General features: G+C 27.0%; 1 protein-coding gene across 2 annotated transcripts in view; it reads left to right on the top strand.

The window, feature by feature from the left end:
• Window positions 1-2827: 2827 nt before the first annotated feature.
• LOC111634955 (UTP--glucose-1-phosphate uridylyltransferase-like) overlaps window positions 2828-21665 on the top strand; it is a 31080-nt gene continuing 12242 nt past the window's right edge. Inside the window, exons 1-6 of one of the 2 annotated variants that reach the window (XM_023379801.1) lie at window positions 2828-2966; window positions 10615-10743; window positions 11699-11806; window positions 16036-16218; window positions 19961-20094; window positions 20179-20247. In XM_023379801.1, the coding sequence (XP_023235569.1) occupies window positions 2943-2966; window positions 10615-10743; window positions 11699-11806; window positions 16036-16218; window positions 19961-20094; window positions 20179-20247 (647 nt within the window). In that variant the 5' untranslated portion in view covers window positions 2828-2942. Of the gene's footprint in view, window positions 2967-3705; window positions 3917-10614; window positions 10744-11698; window positions 11807-16035; window positions 16219-19960; window positions 20095-20178; window positions 20248-21665 lie in introns of those variants that run through there. The other variant, XM_023379803.1, reaches the window with a different exon arrangement.

Raw genomic sequence — 21665 nt, 5'->3', positions numbered from 1 at the left:
CATTAGTTACTTGGGAAATATTTTTAAATTTCAAAATATTTGTTTTGAAATTTAATGAGATAGCAGTTTTAATAGAAAAAATATTTTTGTTTTTTTATTATTCCGCCCTGTGAGCACCGAGAGACCCTTTCGTGGGTTCGACTAGGCTCAGCATGGGGTTTCCGGGTGGTGAGGGACGGGGCCCGACGTACAGTACCACATCCGAAAAATTCTCTAGGTTGCTTGCCCGATTCGATCTCGGATCACCTAGTGCAGGGTGACGAATCTATGGCACGCGTGCCCAAAATGGCATCGTAAGGAGAAATCATCTGGCACGTAACATATCATACAATTTCGATTTATCATCTGTCCTTTTCAATCATCCTTTCGGTTTTTCATCCGATCATCCTTTTTTCAGCCAGCCTTTTTACACTTATTCTAATTAAAGCATATCGTTTAATTTCTTTAAATATCGTTATTCGAAGTCTAAAAATTTGGCACGCATAAACAACTTTAAAGCTTACTATATGGCACCATCTGGAAGACCATCTGGCTCGCAGTTTTATACAATTATTTGATATGAATTATAAATTCATAAATACTATATTTAATGAGATCGTGCAGTTACTTAAAGATAAGAACATTTTTCAAGGAATTTTATCATTTTCTTTAGATAATAAAGTTTTACGATATCATTTGGTAAAACTTTGAACTTTTTTTTTAAAAATATTTAATCGAAAGATTAATAAAATTATAATATTAAAAATATCAACATTTTGTAAGAAAAATATTCTCTCCTCACAAAAAATAATCCATTTTTATTTACTTCAATAAAAATTAATTTAATTCGAAATTAAAAAAGCCCTTTCAGTTTATTTTTTTAATTTTAATGACATTATAAATCTTCAAAATAAACATCTTGAAAATAGTATTATATAATTAATGATAATATATCTAGATACGATTTAATTTATAAAGTATTCTAAATTGTTTTCATTGTTATAGATTCCTTTTGTTTTTCAACAATCTGAAATTTTATAATACTTAACAACGAAAGGTGCCAGAGAATTCTGTTAGCTTGAGTTCAGTTTGTCTATCATCTTGATATTATTAAAATAATGGCATTCCGACTCGTGTTCACTTTAAATCTCGTCTGGTTTCTGCTTCCTGGAATCACCACCTGTCCAAATTCTTTAGCGCAATACACGAAAAATGGAGGATGTAACAATCTTCGATTAATTACGAACAGGGAAGAAATGTGTTTTCCGGGAGACAAACCAGAAAGTGAATCGGATGATAGATTTATTAATGAATATTACTGGGATGACATAAAGAACTGGGATGATTTTCAGTTAGAGGAAATTTTCACATCTCAGAATAATTTGGAAGATGGAAAAATGAACGAGCTTCCTACTCTCATAAGTGATTCTAGTTTTTCGGAATGCACTTTCTATTCCGCAAATGAATGCAATTCGACAGTTTCAAATTTTTTACAGCAAAAGTTGTGTAGACCGTTTCTCAGTATTAACGCATTCTTTATGCTTTTAGTTCTGGCAAAAATGATCTTTTTATCTATTTTAATGGAAAATTTTAATTTCGAATTGTTTGAAAACTTTGCAGATGATTATCAAGTTAACAGTATCGAAAATAATTACGCCGTCATTCGGCGACCAAGTTCAAACAATAATAGTGGAAATGATTTAAATTCAAATGAAGTAGAGAAAATTCAACACAAAGAAAAACATAAGAAACGAAAGCACAAGAAAAGAAAAATCTTGAAAAGTTTTCGATCGAAGAAAGCTTATGGCTTGAAAAATCACAGATCATTTTTCGGTCGTTTGTCTCGTATCTCTAAGAAAAATTACTCTCATATCATCATAAACAAACGTGATAAAATCAAGGATCAAAATAACATAAAAGAAACGGGGGACAACAAAATGGATAAAAGAGAAACTAAAGCACAGAATATATCCGAAAATAATCTTCCATCAGAACTCGATTTAGATTCTTTCGAAATCATCAAGCTTGATCAAATTTAAATATTTTATTAAAAAGGTCTTCAAAATTATTACTTTTAATTCTTTAAAAATCATTATAAATTCAAAATATAAAGTAATAAATAAATTCTCTTCAGGAAATTACATTGGTCGTTTGTTTGCTTAACCGTTTATTTTTATTGTTCTAACTGAAATTTTTCAAGTGAAATTGTTGTAATAAAAATAAATATTCGAATTCATGATTAAATTTGTCATGTATATTTATAAATTAATACTTTAACGTTTATTAGATCAATAACTGCATATAATATATTTTATTAATTAAAGTTACGAAAATGTGAAGTAATTTATGTTCAATATAGTCGTATACTGAAAATAGGAGTCGTATACTGTATATACAGTACTTCTATGACGAAAACTAAATACATACACACTGTGTTTGGAATTATGGTAAATGCATAAAATTTTATTTTACATGACTTAATTATAATTTTCAATCGAGTGAAAATTTTGTATTCTTTTGATTAACAAGTTACAAAGGTCAATCTCTATGTGCACCGTCATGGCCGCACAGTGAGGACCCACGTTCTAACCTAACCTAACCTATTCTAATAAATTACCAAATTAATTTGATAATTTATTAGACTAGGTTCGGTTAGGTTAGAACATGGGTCCTCACTATGCGGCCATGACGGTGCATATAGGTAAAGATTAACCGTCACAAATTTCACATGTTATTCTAAAGCCTATACATTGTGATGCAAAGCAAGACAATGATACAAAACTATAAACATACCACAAACTTAACTAATTCACCTCAATAGAAAACTGCTTTTATATAAACGATAGCAATGGACGAGTCCAAGTAGACGCTCGTCACGTGTTTTCTACTTATTAATTTAAAAATTAAAAAGCGTCACCTGGTGTCGAAAGTGTAAGAATTTCTCACCTGTATTATAGTCGAAGATGCCAACACACGAAAATAAAAAAGTAAGTAAATAAAAGTCACGGTTTTGTAATAAAAACGCATTAGAAATAAAATAAAGGATAAAATGTGAATTATATAATAACAGAAGTCCAAAATACAAAATAGGAAATCGACTAATTTGGAAGCACGTGGAACACATTAAAATATGTTAATTGCTATAGACAATTTTTCATTTATTTATAAATTTACAGAAAGTTTCTCGCTCAAAATATTGTTTTTAACTCCAAAAATCACAAATTTTCTTCTCCACAATTACCATTTAAATAATATATTACATTACATTCACTTCCTTGTTTTTTTTTTACTATAATCAAGCAGTTATACAAATTAATTGTTTTTTTTAGTAAAAAAACATCATTATAATTACACAAGTGGACTTTTTTAATAATAAAAAAACAAATGCTAAACTTAATTAATGTGAAAGCAATTCAAAGTTTTTTAAAAATATATAACAAAAACAAGAAACTACTTTACATTTAAACACCTTGATTTAAAATGTATGGGAAAGAGCATATTAGTTATTATCTATTTCACATGATTATGTTTTTAATTTAAAATTATTTATTTATTTATTTAAAGAATTTGGTTTAAAATTCATTGAAAAACAATTTGAAAATTGGACACATATGGAAGTAAGCTGATATATAGAACAGCAAAAACAAGAAGAAAAAAAATATCAGATTTGTTGAAAAATTATTTTGCTTTAACAGGATTTCCTGCAGAATTATAGTTTAATTTTGATAAAATATGAAATTAATTAAGTGTTTGGAATTTTAGATAAGTTTTGCTGGTAATCTTGGTGTAAAGTAGAACTATTTCTGTATTTGTGTTATCACTATACAAACTATACTTAATGATTTTGTTTAAAAACTGCATTGGTTAAATAGTTTACAGTATTAAATTGTAATGAGTGATTTTGTTTTCTGACTAAAATATGAAATCAAATTATAAGGTAAGTCACTTTTTAACTGTGTAATTAGAATTTCTTTCTTTTAATCATTTAAAAAGATGTGACAAATAATTAATTTTACTTAAAACTAATTTTATTATGTGCACATTCTACAATAAATTTTTATGAATGCTTTTTTAGTAAATTTGTACTGTAAGAGAGATAAAATTGATTTATTAAAATTATAAGTGAAAAAAAGAAAAAAGTTAAATGTGTATCACACATATTTTTGTATTTTAGTTTTGCTTTTCAATTATTGTTAATTTTTAATCATTTTTGCTTGTTGATAATTTTAATAAATCAATTTTATGTAGATGTTTGATGATGCTTTAATCAATGATTTATTACATAATTTATAAATTAAAATTAATATATATGTGCACATATATATTTTTATTTTGCTGATGTATTGTATCATGCAGTACTCTCTAAAAGGAAAGAACATTAACAAATGAGAATTTAATGGTAATTTGTGTTGGAAATATACAAACTTTAGGTAAAATTTAAACCTCAAACATTAAAGTATCAACATTTAAAAGTTAGAAGGAGTTTTTACATATCTTATCCAAATTTTCTGCTTTAATATACCCATTATATGTTATTTCATTATTAGATTTATTATTAATACCAATCTCCTTTTCTCTATACCATATTAAAATAAAAATTAAATTTGCTAGCTGCACATTTTATTTTTTATATTAGTTTTGATAATTATTTTTATTATTATAATACTTTATTAGTTTACTATATATGTTTATATAAATTAATTATTATATTAATATTTAATAAATATATAAATGAAATCAAAATATGAAATTTAAAAACTCTTTTTGAGGTAATATCTTCATTCCTTTTGCCGTGTGGGCATTAAGAGGAATGAGATAATTTTAAGGAGTTAACTGAGTATGTGAAGATTTTTTATAGAACATTAGATAAACTTATCTTCATAAAACTGTAAACATTGGATAAAACCTAACTAATCTGGTATTTTTAATAGAGATATAATGTTTATAAATTTAATATTTTTATCCAAGAAGATATGAATCAACAGTTCAGTATGTAAACAGTTTTTTTTTCTTTTTTTAAATCATAAAATTTGTAAAAAAAAATATAATCTTAAAAATCTTTGCAAAATTCATTAGAAATCAATTAGATGACGGATGAATCCAAATTTCTTCAGCTTTAATAGTAAATTTCTTTCTAGATAAAAAAATTATTGTATTACTTTTAAATAAGGGCACAATAACAGTAAATTGTTTTATCTGTGAAACTTTGTTATTTATTATTTTTATGATCCAAGTTCAATTTACTTTGAGCAAAGAACTTCTCTTGAATATTGCGTATTATAAGAATATTTGCATACATTGCACTCTTCTGTTTTCTGATTCTCTAAGAACCTCATCAATTAGAGATTTTTCTATTATTTTAGAAGATCTTAATAATGACTTTTTTTTTATTCTGGCATTGATCAAGAATAATCAACTGAAGCACTGTGACTTCTTTATGTCCAGTTTCATTTTTATCAGTCTTTTGTTCCATAGATTTTCATCTAGAACAGTTTTCTCTTTTAACAAATAATGAACTGAATTAGAGATTAAAAAATTATCAATTTTTTATTAAATATATACTGAGTGGCCAAAAAATTAGACACACCCTTTAATAACAAGTTGGTCCTTCTTTAGCTCTGATCACAGCTGATATTGTTCTTGGCATGGACTCAACAAGTTGCTGATTTTGTTGCTGAGGAATATTGGCCCATGCTGACATAATGGCAGCTCTAACTTGGGTCAGATTGGATGGTGGCATTTCCAAGTTTTGAAGTGATCTTTTGACTTCATCCCACAAATGCTCCATAGCATTGAAGTCAGGGGACTGAGCTGGCCATGGAAGCAGGTTAAACTCTGATGTTCCTTAAAATAAATTTGAGACCAATCAAGCATGGTGGCAAGGTGCATGTTCCCTCTGAAAGTGAACATCTCCATCAGCAAACATTATAGCCATAAATGAATGTATGTGATTGGCAACAATGTTCAGGTAAGCTGTGCTATTCATAGATGTGTCCACAAATATCAATGGACCCAGTGTATTCCAGGAAAACATTCCCCACACCATAATTCCACTGCCACCAGCCTGAAGAGTTGTCATTTGGCAGGAGGGACTCTATGAATTCTATGCTGTTTGCACCATATTCTGATCCTGCCATCTGCGCGATGAAACAGGAAACGAGATTCATCAGACCAGGCTACTTTTTTCCAGTCCTCAAGTGATCAATTTCATCGTTCCTGGGCCCACAACAAACACCTTTTTCTATTTTTCTGTGATAACCAAAGGCACTGCACTCTTGATGGTCTCCTACTGCTAAAGCCATTCCTTTGCAAAGTCTGTCTTGTTGTGATTGGGATATGCTTTGTGATGCACCTGCATTGAATTCAGCTGTAAATTTCATGTTGTTGCAGAATTGCCTTTCACCTCTCTCGTTCACCAGTCTTTTTCAACCAGAATTGTTCTTATTGCTTAAGGTTTCTTTTCTCAACTGCCACTCTCTAAACACCAGAGATACTGTTGGGTGAGAAAAATCCTAAAAGAGTCATTGTTTCAGAGATACTGGCACCAGCCCTTTTTGCACAGACGATCATCCTGCATTCAAAGTCACTTAAATCTCTCGTCTTACCCATTTTGACATTAACTTCCGTGATAACTACATTATCCGAAGCTGAGCGTTCCTTATATAAGCGACTCTGCATTGTTACATCACTCTATGTCACTGTTGGACTGGTTTACTTTCAAATAAGGGGTGTGTGTAATTTTTTGGCCACTCAGTGTACATACATTAATTTTATTCATAAACAAAAATTTGATTTTAGGAAGTAAGACTTTAACAAAAAATGGATAAATAATTTTAATCACAGTTATTTTTTACAGCAAATGAATATTTTTTTCTAAGTGTTAATATCATTTTTTAAAATTATAGTACTTTCATTAGTTAGTTAAATTTATACTTTTTAAGTAGATAGTTTTAATGTTTTACATAGATATAAAAAGAAATTATTTTTATATATTGTGTTTCTACAAGGATAAAAAATGAAAAACATCATCAATAGATATATATTTAAGTAGTAACATTAAATAATCACATTTAATCAAAATCAGTTTGTTTACCAAATTATTAATATTAATTGTTTGTATTCTTAGTAATTTATGGTTTTTAATTTTACCCTTTTCCATGCATAAGTAATACATTTTTATATTGTTTTATATTATGTTTTAGTTTGACAGTTTTTCAAAAACTTTTGACAAATATATTTTTTGTGGAAAAAATTCAGTTTAATTAAAAATTAATCCCTAAAGTAATTTAAAGTTAATTTTTCGTAGTAAATAATTACTTTTCCTTTAAATATTACATTTAATAGACTTTAGTGAAATATTTAATGTACATTTTAGTTTAGAAATTATAAGTAGAATTACTGTAATTAATATGTAAAGACAAGAACAAGATTAAAAGTATAAGAAAGACATATTTTGTTGTAAATATGTCTTTGCCATTTTAAAATCTTTTATGTTCATATTTTAAGTGTTGTTATTATTTTTTAAAAATATTTATATTTAATATTTAAAAAATCTGTCAAAACTTTTTGAAAAAATGTCAAAACAAAAACATAATATAAAAATAATATAGAAATTTATCACTTCTTGCATGGAAAAGGCTTTTCTTTCATTTAATATGGCATCTAAAATTTATATTAATAAATAAATATCAAAATATCATTTTTTTTATTTATAGTTCATTATAATTGATTCCATTATTTATCTCAAGTTAAGATTTATAGATTTTCATTGAATATTTTATTGTGGATTTTATTTATATCAAATAGCAATATATCAAACTTTATTTTTTTATTGTTTGTTTAATTATTCTTGTAGAAAGTTTTATTAAATATATATGTAATTTGAAACTAACACAAAATTATTTTGGCATTATGAGTAGGTTCTTAAACCACAGGAATATAATGCAAGAGGAATCTTCTTTTCTTTACAGGCTCTTGTCTATCAAATCATATCTTTATTAATGCATTAGGGGTTTTTCTTTTATAGAGAGTATACATAATATTCTTTATATATATTTAATTAATTAATTTAACAATAGAACTTATGATTGTTAATATCTTTTACCATCACATTTCTTTTAATACTTTCATTGAATTAATAAATATATATATATATATATATATATATATAATTTAGTTATTAACTGAACAATAATAATATTTAAATCATCCTATAAAATTCTCTCAAGGAGGAATAATAACTCAAGAACATTAGAACATATTTTTGTCTTAGATTCTGATATTTAGTATAGATACAGAATAAATGAAAAAAAAACTAACATCTGTTCACAGCACCAATGTAAGCATTTATCCATTCACAAAAACCTCTTCATTATTTGGCAAGTAGAAGCTGTTTAGTCTCAACTGTATAACAAATTTCTTCATCTTGAATAGAATTTGAAAATACCTACAGGTAATAGTTGAAGGGAAAGAAATTATACCTTGATATCATATTTAGTAAGTAGACTTATTCAGTCATTTTTTTTCTTGTGTCATCATATTAACCACATTATCCATTAAATTTTGATTTCCACATTTCTGATCCTCAATTGACAATGAAAATATAATTGGTGATATACCATAAGTAGCTGACATTGCTGAGAAATTATTATACCAATTGTTTTTATAATTATTCTTGCTTAGCCAGTATTTCTAGCTTGTCTATTGTAATGATTTCTGAGTTATGCCATTTTATCTATTTGTAACATTTGACAATTTGTGAAACTAAATACGGTTATAATTTTGTTCTGTTTAACTCAGCCTCATTGCCAAATTAAACAATTTTTAAAAATATAACTTGAATCATTTCTATTCTACTTATCCATTCTATTCCCCAAATAGAGCATGCAGCAGCATTCATCACTACAGAATTAAATAATGTATAATGGATTCAAATTTTATTTATTTTTAATTTAACCATTAAAAAAATTAGGTGATTTATGATTTTCAAAGTTTTTGCCCTTTGCCCTTGAAAATGTTTTGAAAATGTTAGCATTGAAGTTAAAATTATAACAAATTATGAGAATTTGTTTTCTATTCTTAATCTCATATTCTTTAAATAAAAGTTAGATTCTTTTTAGACAAAGTTTCACCATTATGAAAAATCATGATCTTAGTCCTCTCTACAATAATTTTTATATTTATTCTTTCAAAATATGGATTTGCCAAGATAAATTTTCTCTGTAAACCAGCCTTCAAGGGCAATATCAATACCACATCAGCTGCATATTAAACTGAATGCACAATTTTATCTTCCACAAGGATTCTATCCTCTTTTATCTCAAATATTTTGTCAAAACCAAGAATCATAAAATTGAACAAATAGGAAGATAATGAATTTCCCTGTAGCAGAGAGGGACTTGTTTTGAACCTTAAAAGATTGGTATTGAAATCTCCTATATCTTAATGTTATTTTATAGAATTCAAACAATTAACTAATTACATTAATAAACCTGACAAAATTCTTATAATCTTTTAATTTTAAATAAAGTTTCTCAATAGAAATGAAACCAAATGCCTTTTTGTAAATCCAAAAATGCTGCATTGACCTTTCATCATTTTCCAGATAATTATATCTGAATCAAAGATGTTAATACAAAAATGGCCAATTCAGTCCACTACAGGCTCTTATCTGTCTAAAAAATATGTAAATTGCTTTGGTAAGTGCTTCTGGTTCAACTTATAAACGTTTGAAAGTAATTCTTTATCTTAGGTTTTTGTTGTTTTTTATTAATTGTTTATTATTTAAATTTTAGAATTTATTCAACATTATATAATTTAATGTTCAGAATGATTTAGAGCTTATAAAGAGTTGATTAATCAGAAATTTAAAATATATTCAGGGCATAGGCAGAATTTTTTGGTGAGAACGGTTTGAGTACTGAGATAACACTTAGCTAAAAATGCTTAAATAAACTTTATTAAATATGAAGATTAATCTACAAAAGCAAAACATAGTGACAGTCTGAAAGCAACAACAACGACACCTAGTTTATAGGAAAGCTAGAATAGGAAGCTAGGAAAGGAATAAAAAAAATTGTAGTATCAGTTTTCATTAAAGTAAACCTGATGAAAAGCACAAAACAAATTGAAAATTTTAATATTCTAAAATCCATGGGCAAATGTGCATTACACATGCTAACTTGAATAAAAAAAAAATATTGAATAATGGAGATTACATTTAAAGATTGTGAAATTTAGTGATGAGGATTTCCCAAATTCTCAAACCGTGTTAGAGGAAAACTGGAAACCTGTGTTTTATGGGCAATTTCCCCAATTTTAAAATTGTGTTGTAGAAATGCCATGTTGTATGAAGGATAACTGTACATCTATGAAAATTTTTTCTTATAAATGTCATTAAACAAAATTTTTATTTTAAAATTGATAAAGTAAATTATTTAAAATATTTGTTTACTTAAGATTTGAATTGAAGTATTGTTGAAATTGTTGAGGTTTGTTGCAGAATTTACTGAAGATTTTTAAAATTATGTTTTACAATTAGAAAATAAATATATATTTACATTGAATTTTTGTAATAATAATAATAACAGATTAACAATATTTAATAAAGTACAATTTATTTCATACTATTTTCAGATATACACTCATCAGAGAGGACCAAGTGATACTGCAGTATTTAAAGAACTTACAAAACGAGATGCTCAAATTCAATTACAACAAGAATTGGATAAATTACTACTTACTGTACCAGCATATGAAAGAGAGGTTATTTCAGAACATATTTTAGTTAATTTAATTTTTAGCTAATAAAATAATTCTAATACATTCATAAGTGTGAGCTTTAATGTGGTTAATTAAATGTCTAAAAACTGCTTAGTTTTTAGACATCTCAGAAGTTGAACAGATCTTCAGGACTGGTGATTTTAAGTTATCTTAGATTTTATTTTCAATTGTTGGATGGCTGAGTGCATGAACATCCACAGAAAATTTTTCAAGGAGAGCAAAGCTTGCAAACAAATAATTACATCAATAAATTTTTATTTACAATTTTGGGGTTCTTTTTCACAAGTAAATTATGGAATATATTATTGCATCAAAGCATTTCATGGTTGAGGATAAAAGGTTGTTTATCTCAATCACCTTTATTATCATAATTTGTGAAATTTTTTACTTGATTCCAGAGGGGGCAAGTGTCCTGGATACCCATAGCTGAGTGGTTAACATAGCAGCCTACTGTTATGGGGACTCAGGAACTAACCTGGACAGGTTGATAAGCACCAAGAATTTTTTGGGAGGTGGTCTGTCCAGATATGTCAAGGCCCCATCCCTCACTACCTGGCTGCCCATTTGTGGGCCTGGTGGAACCCATAATAGGCTTGTTAAAAAAGGCCTACTTTGTTCCCACAGGGCAGAATAGTTTAGAAAAAATGTCTTATCTTCAAATTTCATTCTGAATAAGAATTTAGAATAGCAAAGTTTTTTAAAACAGCTGACATGCCTTAATTTAAGTTTGAACTAATATATATATTTTAATTAGTAACTTTAAGTTCTGAATTAAAGAACATTTAAATTAATGCCCCTCAATGATATTGATTTTGAAGAATTATTCAACTTCTTAAACGTTTAAAAATTGTTTATCACTAAATCACATAATGTAGTATTTGATAGTACAATATTTAAATTATGATAAAGTAATTAAAAATTTTTTTTTTTGATATAGCATATTGATTCAGAATTTAAGGGATTTCAGCGATTATTTCAAAAATTTCTTCAAGGTGTTGGGCCATCTGTCCAGTGGAATAAAATTCAACCATTACCTGAAACAGCCGTGAGTATTTTTATAATATACAACTAATGTTTACATGATGCTACATTTTAATATTTTGAACATCATATTATCTTAAATATATTTAGCATTTCTGTAAAGCATTTTAATTCATTATTCATAGCATGAAAATTATAAATATTCATTACTTCTAGGTAAAAAAATCATCTTTTTTTGCTTTATTTTATTTATTCTGTGTTTTGTTTCTCTTCTTTAATCTTAATTCAAAATGCTTTTTTATAAGTAAAAAGAAATCTTTATTTCTCTGTTATTTTATTACAATTTCATTATATACTGTAGAATTATTGAATAAACATAATTAATTGAATCAATAAATTTAACTTTTCAATTGAAAATAAAAATTTTATTTAATTTTGGTTAAATACTGTACCAGTTGGCAAATATAAATTTGATGATAATAATATGGCAGACATGGCTTGATTGACATAGTAAACACCATAAATAAGTACAGATACTGCAAGTTTTTATAAGTTTTTAAGCAGTAACTCTAGCAGACTCAAATAATACATCATTAAACTTACACTCACATCATATGGACACAATACAACATAAAAAAAGCATAGACAACATCAAGCAATCATGGGCTCGAAAGGTACTCCACGGCAGACATCCCTATAACTCGGCCCAGAGTTTTGTTGATAAAACTATGTCAAACAGGTGGTTAGCTTGGGGAGATGGAAGGATCCAAGATTGCCATACAGGATCAGGACATGAATACTAAAAACTACAGAAAACACATAATGAAAAGGTACAACACTCACAAATGACAAATACAGAAAATGTCACATCATGCCAGAAACTATGCAACACACCACTTCTGATTGCAAGCTCTTGGTGCAGACAGATTATTTACATAGACATAATCAAGTAGCAAATATAATACAACAAGAGCTTGTAAACAAACACAAATTATTAGACATCTACGAACCATACTACAAATACATCCCATAGACGGTATTGGAAAACAACATAAGCAGAGCCATAATCAAAGATAAAACAATTTACCACAACAGACCAGACATCACACTCATTCATAAACACAATAAAATCACATACATTATAGACATAGCCATTCCAAACATTCACAATATACAAAACACATGCACTGAAAAAAATCAGCAAGTACATAGAACTCATCCAGGAAATAAGGCATCTGTGGAGGATGGATAGGGAGCTTATTGTCCCTGCCATTATCTCATCTACAGGTGCCATACCAAACAAATATTACGCACACTACACAAAAGCCTGGGAACATTACAGTTGAATAGAAACACATACATCACACTACAGAAGGCCACTATATTGAATATATGTCATATTGTTAGGAAATTCCTGAATACAGACACACACACACCAACACGCTTATTTTTGTTTTGATGGCACATTTTGGTCTGGCATAGTACACAGCAAATGCTGTCAACTGAGTATACTGGGTCAACTGAGTACCCACTACATCTAATATAATAATAATAAAGATCACAACCATAAAGTACTATATAAATAAATGGAATGAGCCATGTGTTTCATTTTATAAATAAAAGAAATACAGTATATACTATACATAAATATCACATTCAAGAGAAAAATTGTTCTTTGATCACTTCATATTGTATACTGTAATTATATAATAAAATATAAGAAAGTCNATAAACAGAGTAACATCACCAAACAATTGCCTTAAATAATCAGGCTATAACTCTGCTAATTTAATGATTAATACTAAGTAATTTGCTACTGGAGAAAATGTTAGACACCATCTCTTAACTAACTAAATAATTATAACTTTAATAATTTAACAAATAATTTAGAATTATCTGGAAGAAAAGAACCGACCCAGAGTGAGGCTCGAACTCATAACCTCCACTTGCCATGCAGTGTACTTGCCAGTTGCGCCACCCAGACCCCAAGCTTGCCTTTGCTTTCAGATGCATTTAAATTTAGATATAATCTTACACAGTTAATTATGGCGCCGGCTGCAGACAGCAACTATCCCCGTGGTCTAAGTACAACAGCACTCAGCCAGCTAATGTTTTACTTGGCAAGGTGTATGTGTATATATATATATATATATAAGTACAGTAATACCTCGACTTATGCTACCCCGACTTACGTGAACCTGGAGTTACGCGATTTTCAAATCTCGTCTATTCATCTTTTGTTTGAGCGCCACGCAACTTTCGATTACTCACTCCCCCCACACTATTGTTTAGCTTACGTGTTCAGACATGCCGCGCGGAATCGACACATAGCTACAATTTATTTTGTGTTGTTTATTTCTGTGTTTGTTATATCTACAGATACTTGAGAGACTCTATGTGGTGATTTCTTGTAACCATGAACGAATCAAAAGGTGAGATAAGGTTAACGAGAACATTTATTAGCTTACATACATCAGATTTGGATTTTACACAAATTGCGTAAATATACCCCGACTTACACTAATTCGACTTACGCGGTTATCGCTCGGTCCCACCTATCGCATAAGTTCGGGGTATTACTGTATATCAAACATTGCAAAACCAGATATGTGTATAGAAACATCACCAAACATTTGCCTTAAATAATCTGGTTATAGCCTGATTATTTAAGGCAGTTGTTTGGTGATGTTTTTATATACATATCAGGCTTCACAATGTTTGATATACTTATAAACAGGGTAATATTGTAAATAGTTACAAAAATGGTAATCTTAAAGATGATAGATTCAAAGCACTAAATAAACAGTATTTTGGGGAGAGAGGCAGTTTTACACTTTTTATGGGACTTAAAAGATTTTTCCAGAAATTTTTTTCAAACTATAACTTATCTGTCCAATCAATTTTAAAATCATAACTCTAAATCTCTGTTTGAAAATTGAAACAAACAAACTAAATTCAAATACAATAGAGAGTCGATTATCTGAATGCTGAAACGGAAATGTCGGTTAACTGAAAGTGTTCCAGTTGGACTGTGTTGCGCTGAATCGAATGTTTTTAATACTAGAATAACTTCTAAGGGGCATCCATAAATTACGTAAGGTATTTTGGGTGGATGGGGTCAAGGATTTCTTACGATTTCTTACTCAGGTACGGGGTAATAGATCTCATCTTACGTAATATTCTTTTATTTTTTGATCTCATTGAGCGGTGGAGTTTTGAATTTTGCTTCCAATTTGTCTGTTTCTATTAAGAACACTCATTGTACCAATGCCATCTCGTGATGTGATAGAATAATAATGCTTGCAGACTCATGCTCTACACATTTTTTTTTATCATGGAAGAAAGGCCATGTGGTGGTTTCTCTCTCTTCTATCTTGGTTTGTTTTGTATGACATTTCTGTTTACACGTGTACTAGCTAGTAAATCTGTTAAAGTTTTTTGCATCCTTTTATGAAATTAAAATTAATAGAAAAATGAATATTATGACGTTGATTAATGATGATGATAATGAAAAGATTGTTAATAATTAAAAAAATAAAGTTCTTAAAATAAATTGTTCATTCAAATTCATTATATTTTTATATTTTAAAATTTGTTCACATAGTCTTTTATAAATATTTAGTACATTTTAATTAACTAATTAATAATTATATATTTTGGATCTAAGACTTTCAGGGTTTCATAAAAAAATGTTTCTTGTTAAAATCTTTCTTCAAAATCATTCCTAAATATTACATAAGATAGGGAAGGGGATCAAAGAAAATATTACAGTTTCTTACACGGGTGGGTGGGGTCTAGAATGGCCGAAATCACCCTAATCATCCTTATGGACAGCCCCTAAAGTATAATTTTTTTAGTTTTTATATTTTTCAATATATTTATTTTGCTTGTACAAAATAAAGAAATAATTTTTAATGATACAATAGTCACAATTATTATTATAAAAATTTTCATTAGGCTTAACATTGACGAAAATTCAACGCGAAACGACACACAACAGAGAAAAATTTAAACATGGGATATATTAATATACTATTATTGGGATATACTAATATACTATATTAATAATGTATTTTTTGTACATATTCGGTTATCCAAAAAATTGATTTTCTGAACAACCCAGTCCCCCAATTGATTCAGATAATCAACACTCTACTGTACAGAAATTAATATCAAAATAACTGAATTAAGTATATTTACTATATCTGTAATATAAAATATTATTTTTATTTGTTTGATATTTGTGATGACAAATTGTTAATATATTATTATTATTCTTATTTTATTTTTTAGATATGTGCCTATAGTGATCTTGCTATTCCAGAAACAAGCCACATAAGAGAAATGTTAAATAAATTAGTTGTTATTAAATTAAATGGTGGACTTGGTACGAGCATGGGATGTACTGGGCCTAAATCTACTATACCTGTTCGAAATGATTTAACATTCTTAGATCTTACAGTTCAACAAATAGAGGTAATATTATTTAGCATATCATATACAAAAATATTCATAAATTTCAATAATTAAATAAACTCGAAATAATACAATAAATAAATTACATTTTTTTTTTTTTTATCAAAACCCAAATTTATCTTTGTAAAACTAAAATCTTAATTAAATTTTATTTATTTATTATTCCTTTTATCAATTTGTATCAGTTAACACAAACTGATAAATAGAATAATTTACACAAAAATGAGTCATATCTTATTCTGTAATCAAACTATTTATTTATAAAAGAAACTGTATAAAATTTTAAATTTACTTTAAAATAATTTAGCTGTTAAAAAGATGCAAAATCTGTAATCTGAAAAAATTTAATTTTTGTATTAATTTATGATTTCAAGTTATTACTGACCATTAAATATCTAAATCAGTTATTTATTCTATTCAGATTATTTAGTTTACTTTTTTCCATTTTTGTTTTGTTTGATCTGTGGGCACTAAGAGGGGATTTTTTTTTATCATATCCATCATGGATTTGGCTGGGCTTACTAATGGAGGTAGCTAAGTGGTGAGGGACAAGGCTCAACATATCTAGGACAGACAGATTAAATTAAGGATCAGATAGTCGACTCTTGTAAAGAGTTCGTAGCACCCTCACCAGTAACAGGCAGAACCATTCATTTCTTTGGCAAGTTCATTCAGTGATCCTCACTGAATGAACTCACCAAATTGACGATATATACTTGATAATTGACAACAATAATTGACTATATATAATATATAAACTTTTTTCTTCTACTTTTATTACTAATAAATAAATAAGTTCTCAGTATATAACGTAGGTGCATATTTCATATTTTCTGATAATAGACTATAAGTAGAAAATATTGTTAATACAAATGATATTAACTTTTATAATACTAGAACGTTCAATGGTCCATAATAGATAAAACAAAGATAATTAAACCATTTTAAATTTCTACATAAAACTTATGAAAACTTACATCTTACAGAGCTTTTTGTATTTAAACATATAAAATCTGATGTTAATCAAATTGATTGATTTTATAATCAGACTTAATTCACAGTCATTGTCTAACATGTGGTGACTAGTGAAATCTGCCAACTTGATATCAAGATAGCAGATTTCACTGATTTCACAGATGGTAGAAGTGTCCTTTTTAAAATTCTAATAAACTTTTTTATTAAAACTAGCAGCAGAAAACAATATATAGTATTTTCTGTGAATTGAATTGAATCTAATAAAATGCACAATATATAAAGAAATTATTTAAATTAAGTTAGTAATGAATTTATATTATAAAAATGATTAGCAAAAAAAATTATATGAAATGAATCTATAAAAATAATTATGTAGAGAGATTTTTATGAATAAAAATTTACATTTAAATTTTTAAAATTTATTAATTATATTTAATTAAGAAATTAAAAATCTTTTTCTTTTATGTTTTTTTTTCTTTCTTTAATAAAATATAGTGTATANACCCTCACCAGTAACAGGCAGAACCATTCATTTCTTTGGCAAGTTCATTCAGTGATCCTCACTGAATGAACTCACCAAATTGACGATATATACTTGATAATTGACAACAATAATTGACTATATATAATATATAAACTTTTTTCTTCTACTTTTATTACTAATAAATAAATAAGTTCTCAGTATATAACGTAGGTGCATATTTCATATTTTCTGATAATAGACTATAAGTAGAAAATATTGTTAATACAAATGATATTAACTTTTATAATACTAGAACGTTCAATGGTCCATAATAGATAAAACAAAGATAATTAAACCATTTTAAATTTCTACATAAAACTTATGAAAACTTACATCTTACAGAGCTTTTTGTATTTAAACATATAAAATCTGATGTTAATCAAATTGATTGATTTTATAATCAGACTTAATTCACAGTCATTGTCTAACATGTGGTGACTAGTGAAATCTGCCAACTTGATATCAAGATAGCAGATTTCACTGATTTCACAGATGGTAGAAGTGTCCTTTTTAAAATTCTAATAAACTTTTTTATTAAAATTTAAAACATATATTTAGGATTTCAAGATTTATTAAAATTAAATTGCATAATTATAATTGACATTTTGATAATTTATTTAATTATAGAAACAGATGAATTAAAGATGTTTAGTTTTATACAAGTTAAAAAATCAATATGATTAGTATTAACAATATCTTCTACTTATAGCCTATTTATTAACAGAAAGTAATATGTACCTCTCTTATACATGATTTTCAAATTAAGGATACTGTTTTGTTTGCTTTATTATTGATCTTTACTAAATCAAAATTATTACATTGTATAAAAAATAAGAAAGTTGTGAATTATTTACAAAAATATAATTAGTTATCAGATTTCTTAAAATATATCACTTTAATATTTTCCTTATTAATGTTCATTTTTTTTTTTTATTTATATTATGTTGTGTTTTATTTCTATATTTCTATGTTACTTATGAATTAGTGGTCACATAAGATGGGAATTTTATTGAATTCGCATTAAAAAATTTTTATCCATTTGACTCTGCTCCAAGATTAAATTCCGAGTGTGCCAATACTATTGAATTTGAAGACTAATTTAATATTTTTTAAAAATTAATAAAATTGTAATTTTGAAAGAAGTAATCACATCTAATAAAATAACCTGTTTCTACCTTTTACTGGTGAGTGAGCTACAATCCTAAGACTGACTACAATTGAGTCTATGGAAGTTGGCTATCTGGTCCATAATCTGTGGGACTATCCATGAAAAATTCATGGGCGTTTTTGCCTATCCAGATTCAGTCCTGGCTCCCCTTGGATGCCTTAACTGTCTTAGCCATCTAGCCATCAAACTTAGTTTTGTTGACTAAATTTAATTCTTTATTATTTTATTTAACAGAAAATTTGTATATAGATTCAAACAATATCAAAAGTTTTTATTCATTTCTTAGCCTTTCTCTTCTTTGACTTGCTTAATAATGTAATACCAATCAAGCACTTAGAATGAAAATACACATGTAACCCTGTAAATATTTCAATATATCTTGCCACCTAATTTTGATAAGAAATATTTCTATGCACTAACTCTATCTAGACTTATAAATACATTAGAATTATTTAATTTAAATCCATATCTAATTTATTTCAGTTTAACATAGTTTTGTACCGTTGGATTTGCAATAAGTACATTTTAACTACAATATTAGTTTTATAATATTTAACCATAATTATTAAATATAATAATTTTATTAAAATTTATATTAATTTTGTAGTGTTCTTATACTAAAGCCAAACAATTGTCAGATTAAATCGTTTGACTTTAATATAAATATCAGGCTTTGAGATGTTTAAAAATGTTCTTATTTTCATGTAATAACTTAATGTGAAATAATTTACAGTTTCTTTTTATATATTATTTTACATAAATTATTTCTAAAGCTGGAATTTTCTTTAGTTTCAGTTAAGTTCATTTTCTTTAATAAGAAAATGGACTTAGTTAACTGTGCACACTTTTCCATCAGTAAAAAAACATTTTAATATCTAAAATGCAGACATTTTCATTTGCATTTTAGATATTTTAGGTAATTTTCTATTATTTTACTAAATATATTAATAAATTTTAAAATAATAATTTTAGATAACTTCTATATAATATAATATCTCTTAAATAATCATAGGAAAATAATATAAAAATTTTAAATAACTGAAAATATTGATATTTTTAATATTAAAATTTTCTAGTGCTTAAACAAGCACTACGATGCTGACGTGCCTCTTGTTTTGATGAATTCATTTAACACAGACGAAGACACACAAAAAGTGTTAAGAAAATATAGAGGATTTAGGATTAAAATATATACTTTTAATCAAAGCAGGTCATTTTCTTTAAGTAAATAATATTTATATATTATTGTTTTAATCTAAAATTAACTTTTTATATTATTATAAAATTAATTCAGATACCCTAGAATTAACAGAGAGAGCCTTTTACCGATGGCCAATTCAATCTCGGAAGTTGATCCTGAAGTGTAAATATTTATTTATTTATTTGTTTTAGTGCAAAATAATAGTTAAATATTAAAATACATCTGTTATCTGTCTTATTTATTATAATTTTAAAAATTCTTTACCATTCAAGGAAATAGAATTTTTTGAATACAGTAGAACCTCGTAAACTCGGCCTAATGTGGACCGAAGGGTGGCCGAGTTTGTGAAAATGCCGGGTTATCGGGAATGGGGTTAAAAAAAATAAGTACGAGTGTTTCCTCAGAAAATACTGTACTGTACTTGTATGTATTGTTTACTTGAGAATATAACAGAGAATAAACTGCCCAAATACCCTTAAACAAAGGAAAAGTACGTCCTTTATGAAGGCATAGAGCCTTTACTACATGAAAATGAAAATTAATGAATACACTGTGTACAGTAATTTACCTGATAAGACAGACCTCAGAAAAATACTTTATGAGAGCTTTTATACTTTTATAAAGCTGTCTATAATGAAAATTAATTAACTAAGGATTTTTTTGCCCTGCCAGGGTGTGGACGAGTTATCCGGAGTGCCGGGTTATCGAGGGCCGAGTTTTCGAGGTTCTACTGTATTAAAAAACATTTTGAACATTTTAACAAATATTGATATTATCATCTAAACTAAGTATTTCTCTAACAATATTCTGTGTTTATATTGTAAAATTTAGTTACTCTCTTCCAAGTCTTCCCCAATTTAAAATTCTACATAACCTGTCAGTAAAAGAAGCCTTATAAATTCAATCCTTTCAATTTTAAATTTGTTTGATTCAAAAGAGAAGGAAGCCAAGAGAAATCTTGAAAATGTGTTTTTCTGCTAATCTAACAGGAAATCTTTAATTAAATTGGATCTTAAAGTAAATTATAAAGTTTAACTAATGTAAGCTGTTAAACAATTGAATATTGAAGTAGTGACAAAATTTGTAATTAATTAATTTTATTTACATAAAGTTAATTAATTTTAGGCAATTTAAAATTTTTATTGATGATTTTAAATTTGCTTATTTAATCTTAAGATTAAACAAAATCATAAAAATATTTTAAGAAATAAAAAATTTATATAAAAATTGTTGTTTCAGAAATTTGAAATTTTACTTAATAGTTTTTAAACAATTTGGATTCAGCAAAATAACAAATTTTAGAACAAAATAAAAAAATACAATCAATCTAAAATCTCAATTTCAATTGATTAAAAATTGTTAATTTGTATTTATTTAAGAATGTGTGTTTTTTTTGTATAAAAGTGTTTAAATTAAATAAAATAAAATTTTAAAAATTATTACAATTTCTTCTTTATAAATTTAAGGATTTCGATTTTAATCCAAAATTTAAAGTCAAAGAATTCCTGTCAATTCTTGTCAATGAGGTTTTTCCAGCCTTCATTGCTTTTTCAATAAAAGAAGCCTGCTTTTATGCCACA

This window comes from Centruroides sculpturatus, unplaced genomic scaffold, assembly GCF_000671375.1.
Source record: "Centruroides sculpturatus isolate CEXI.00-Female unplaced genomic scaffold, Cexi_2.0 scaffold909, whole genome shotgun sequence".
Lineage (NCBI taxonomy): Eukaryota > Metazoa > Arthropoda > Arachnida > Scorpiones > Buthidae > Centruroides > Centruroides sculpturatus.
The sequence above is the reverse complement of the archived record's forward strand: the minus strand, read 5'-3'. Positions and strand labels throughout refer to the sequence as shown.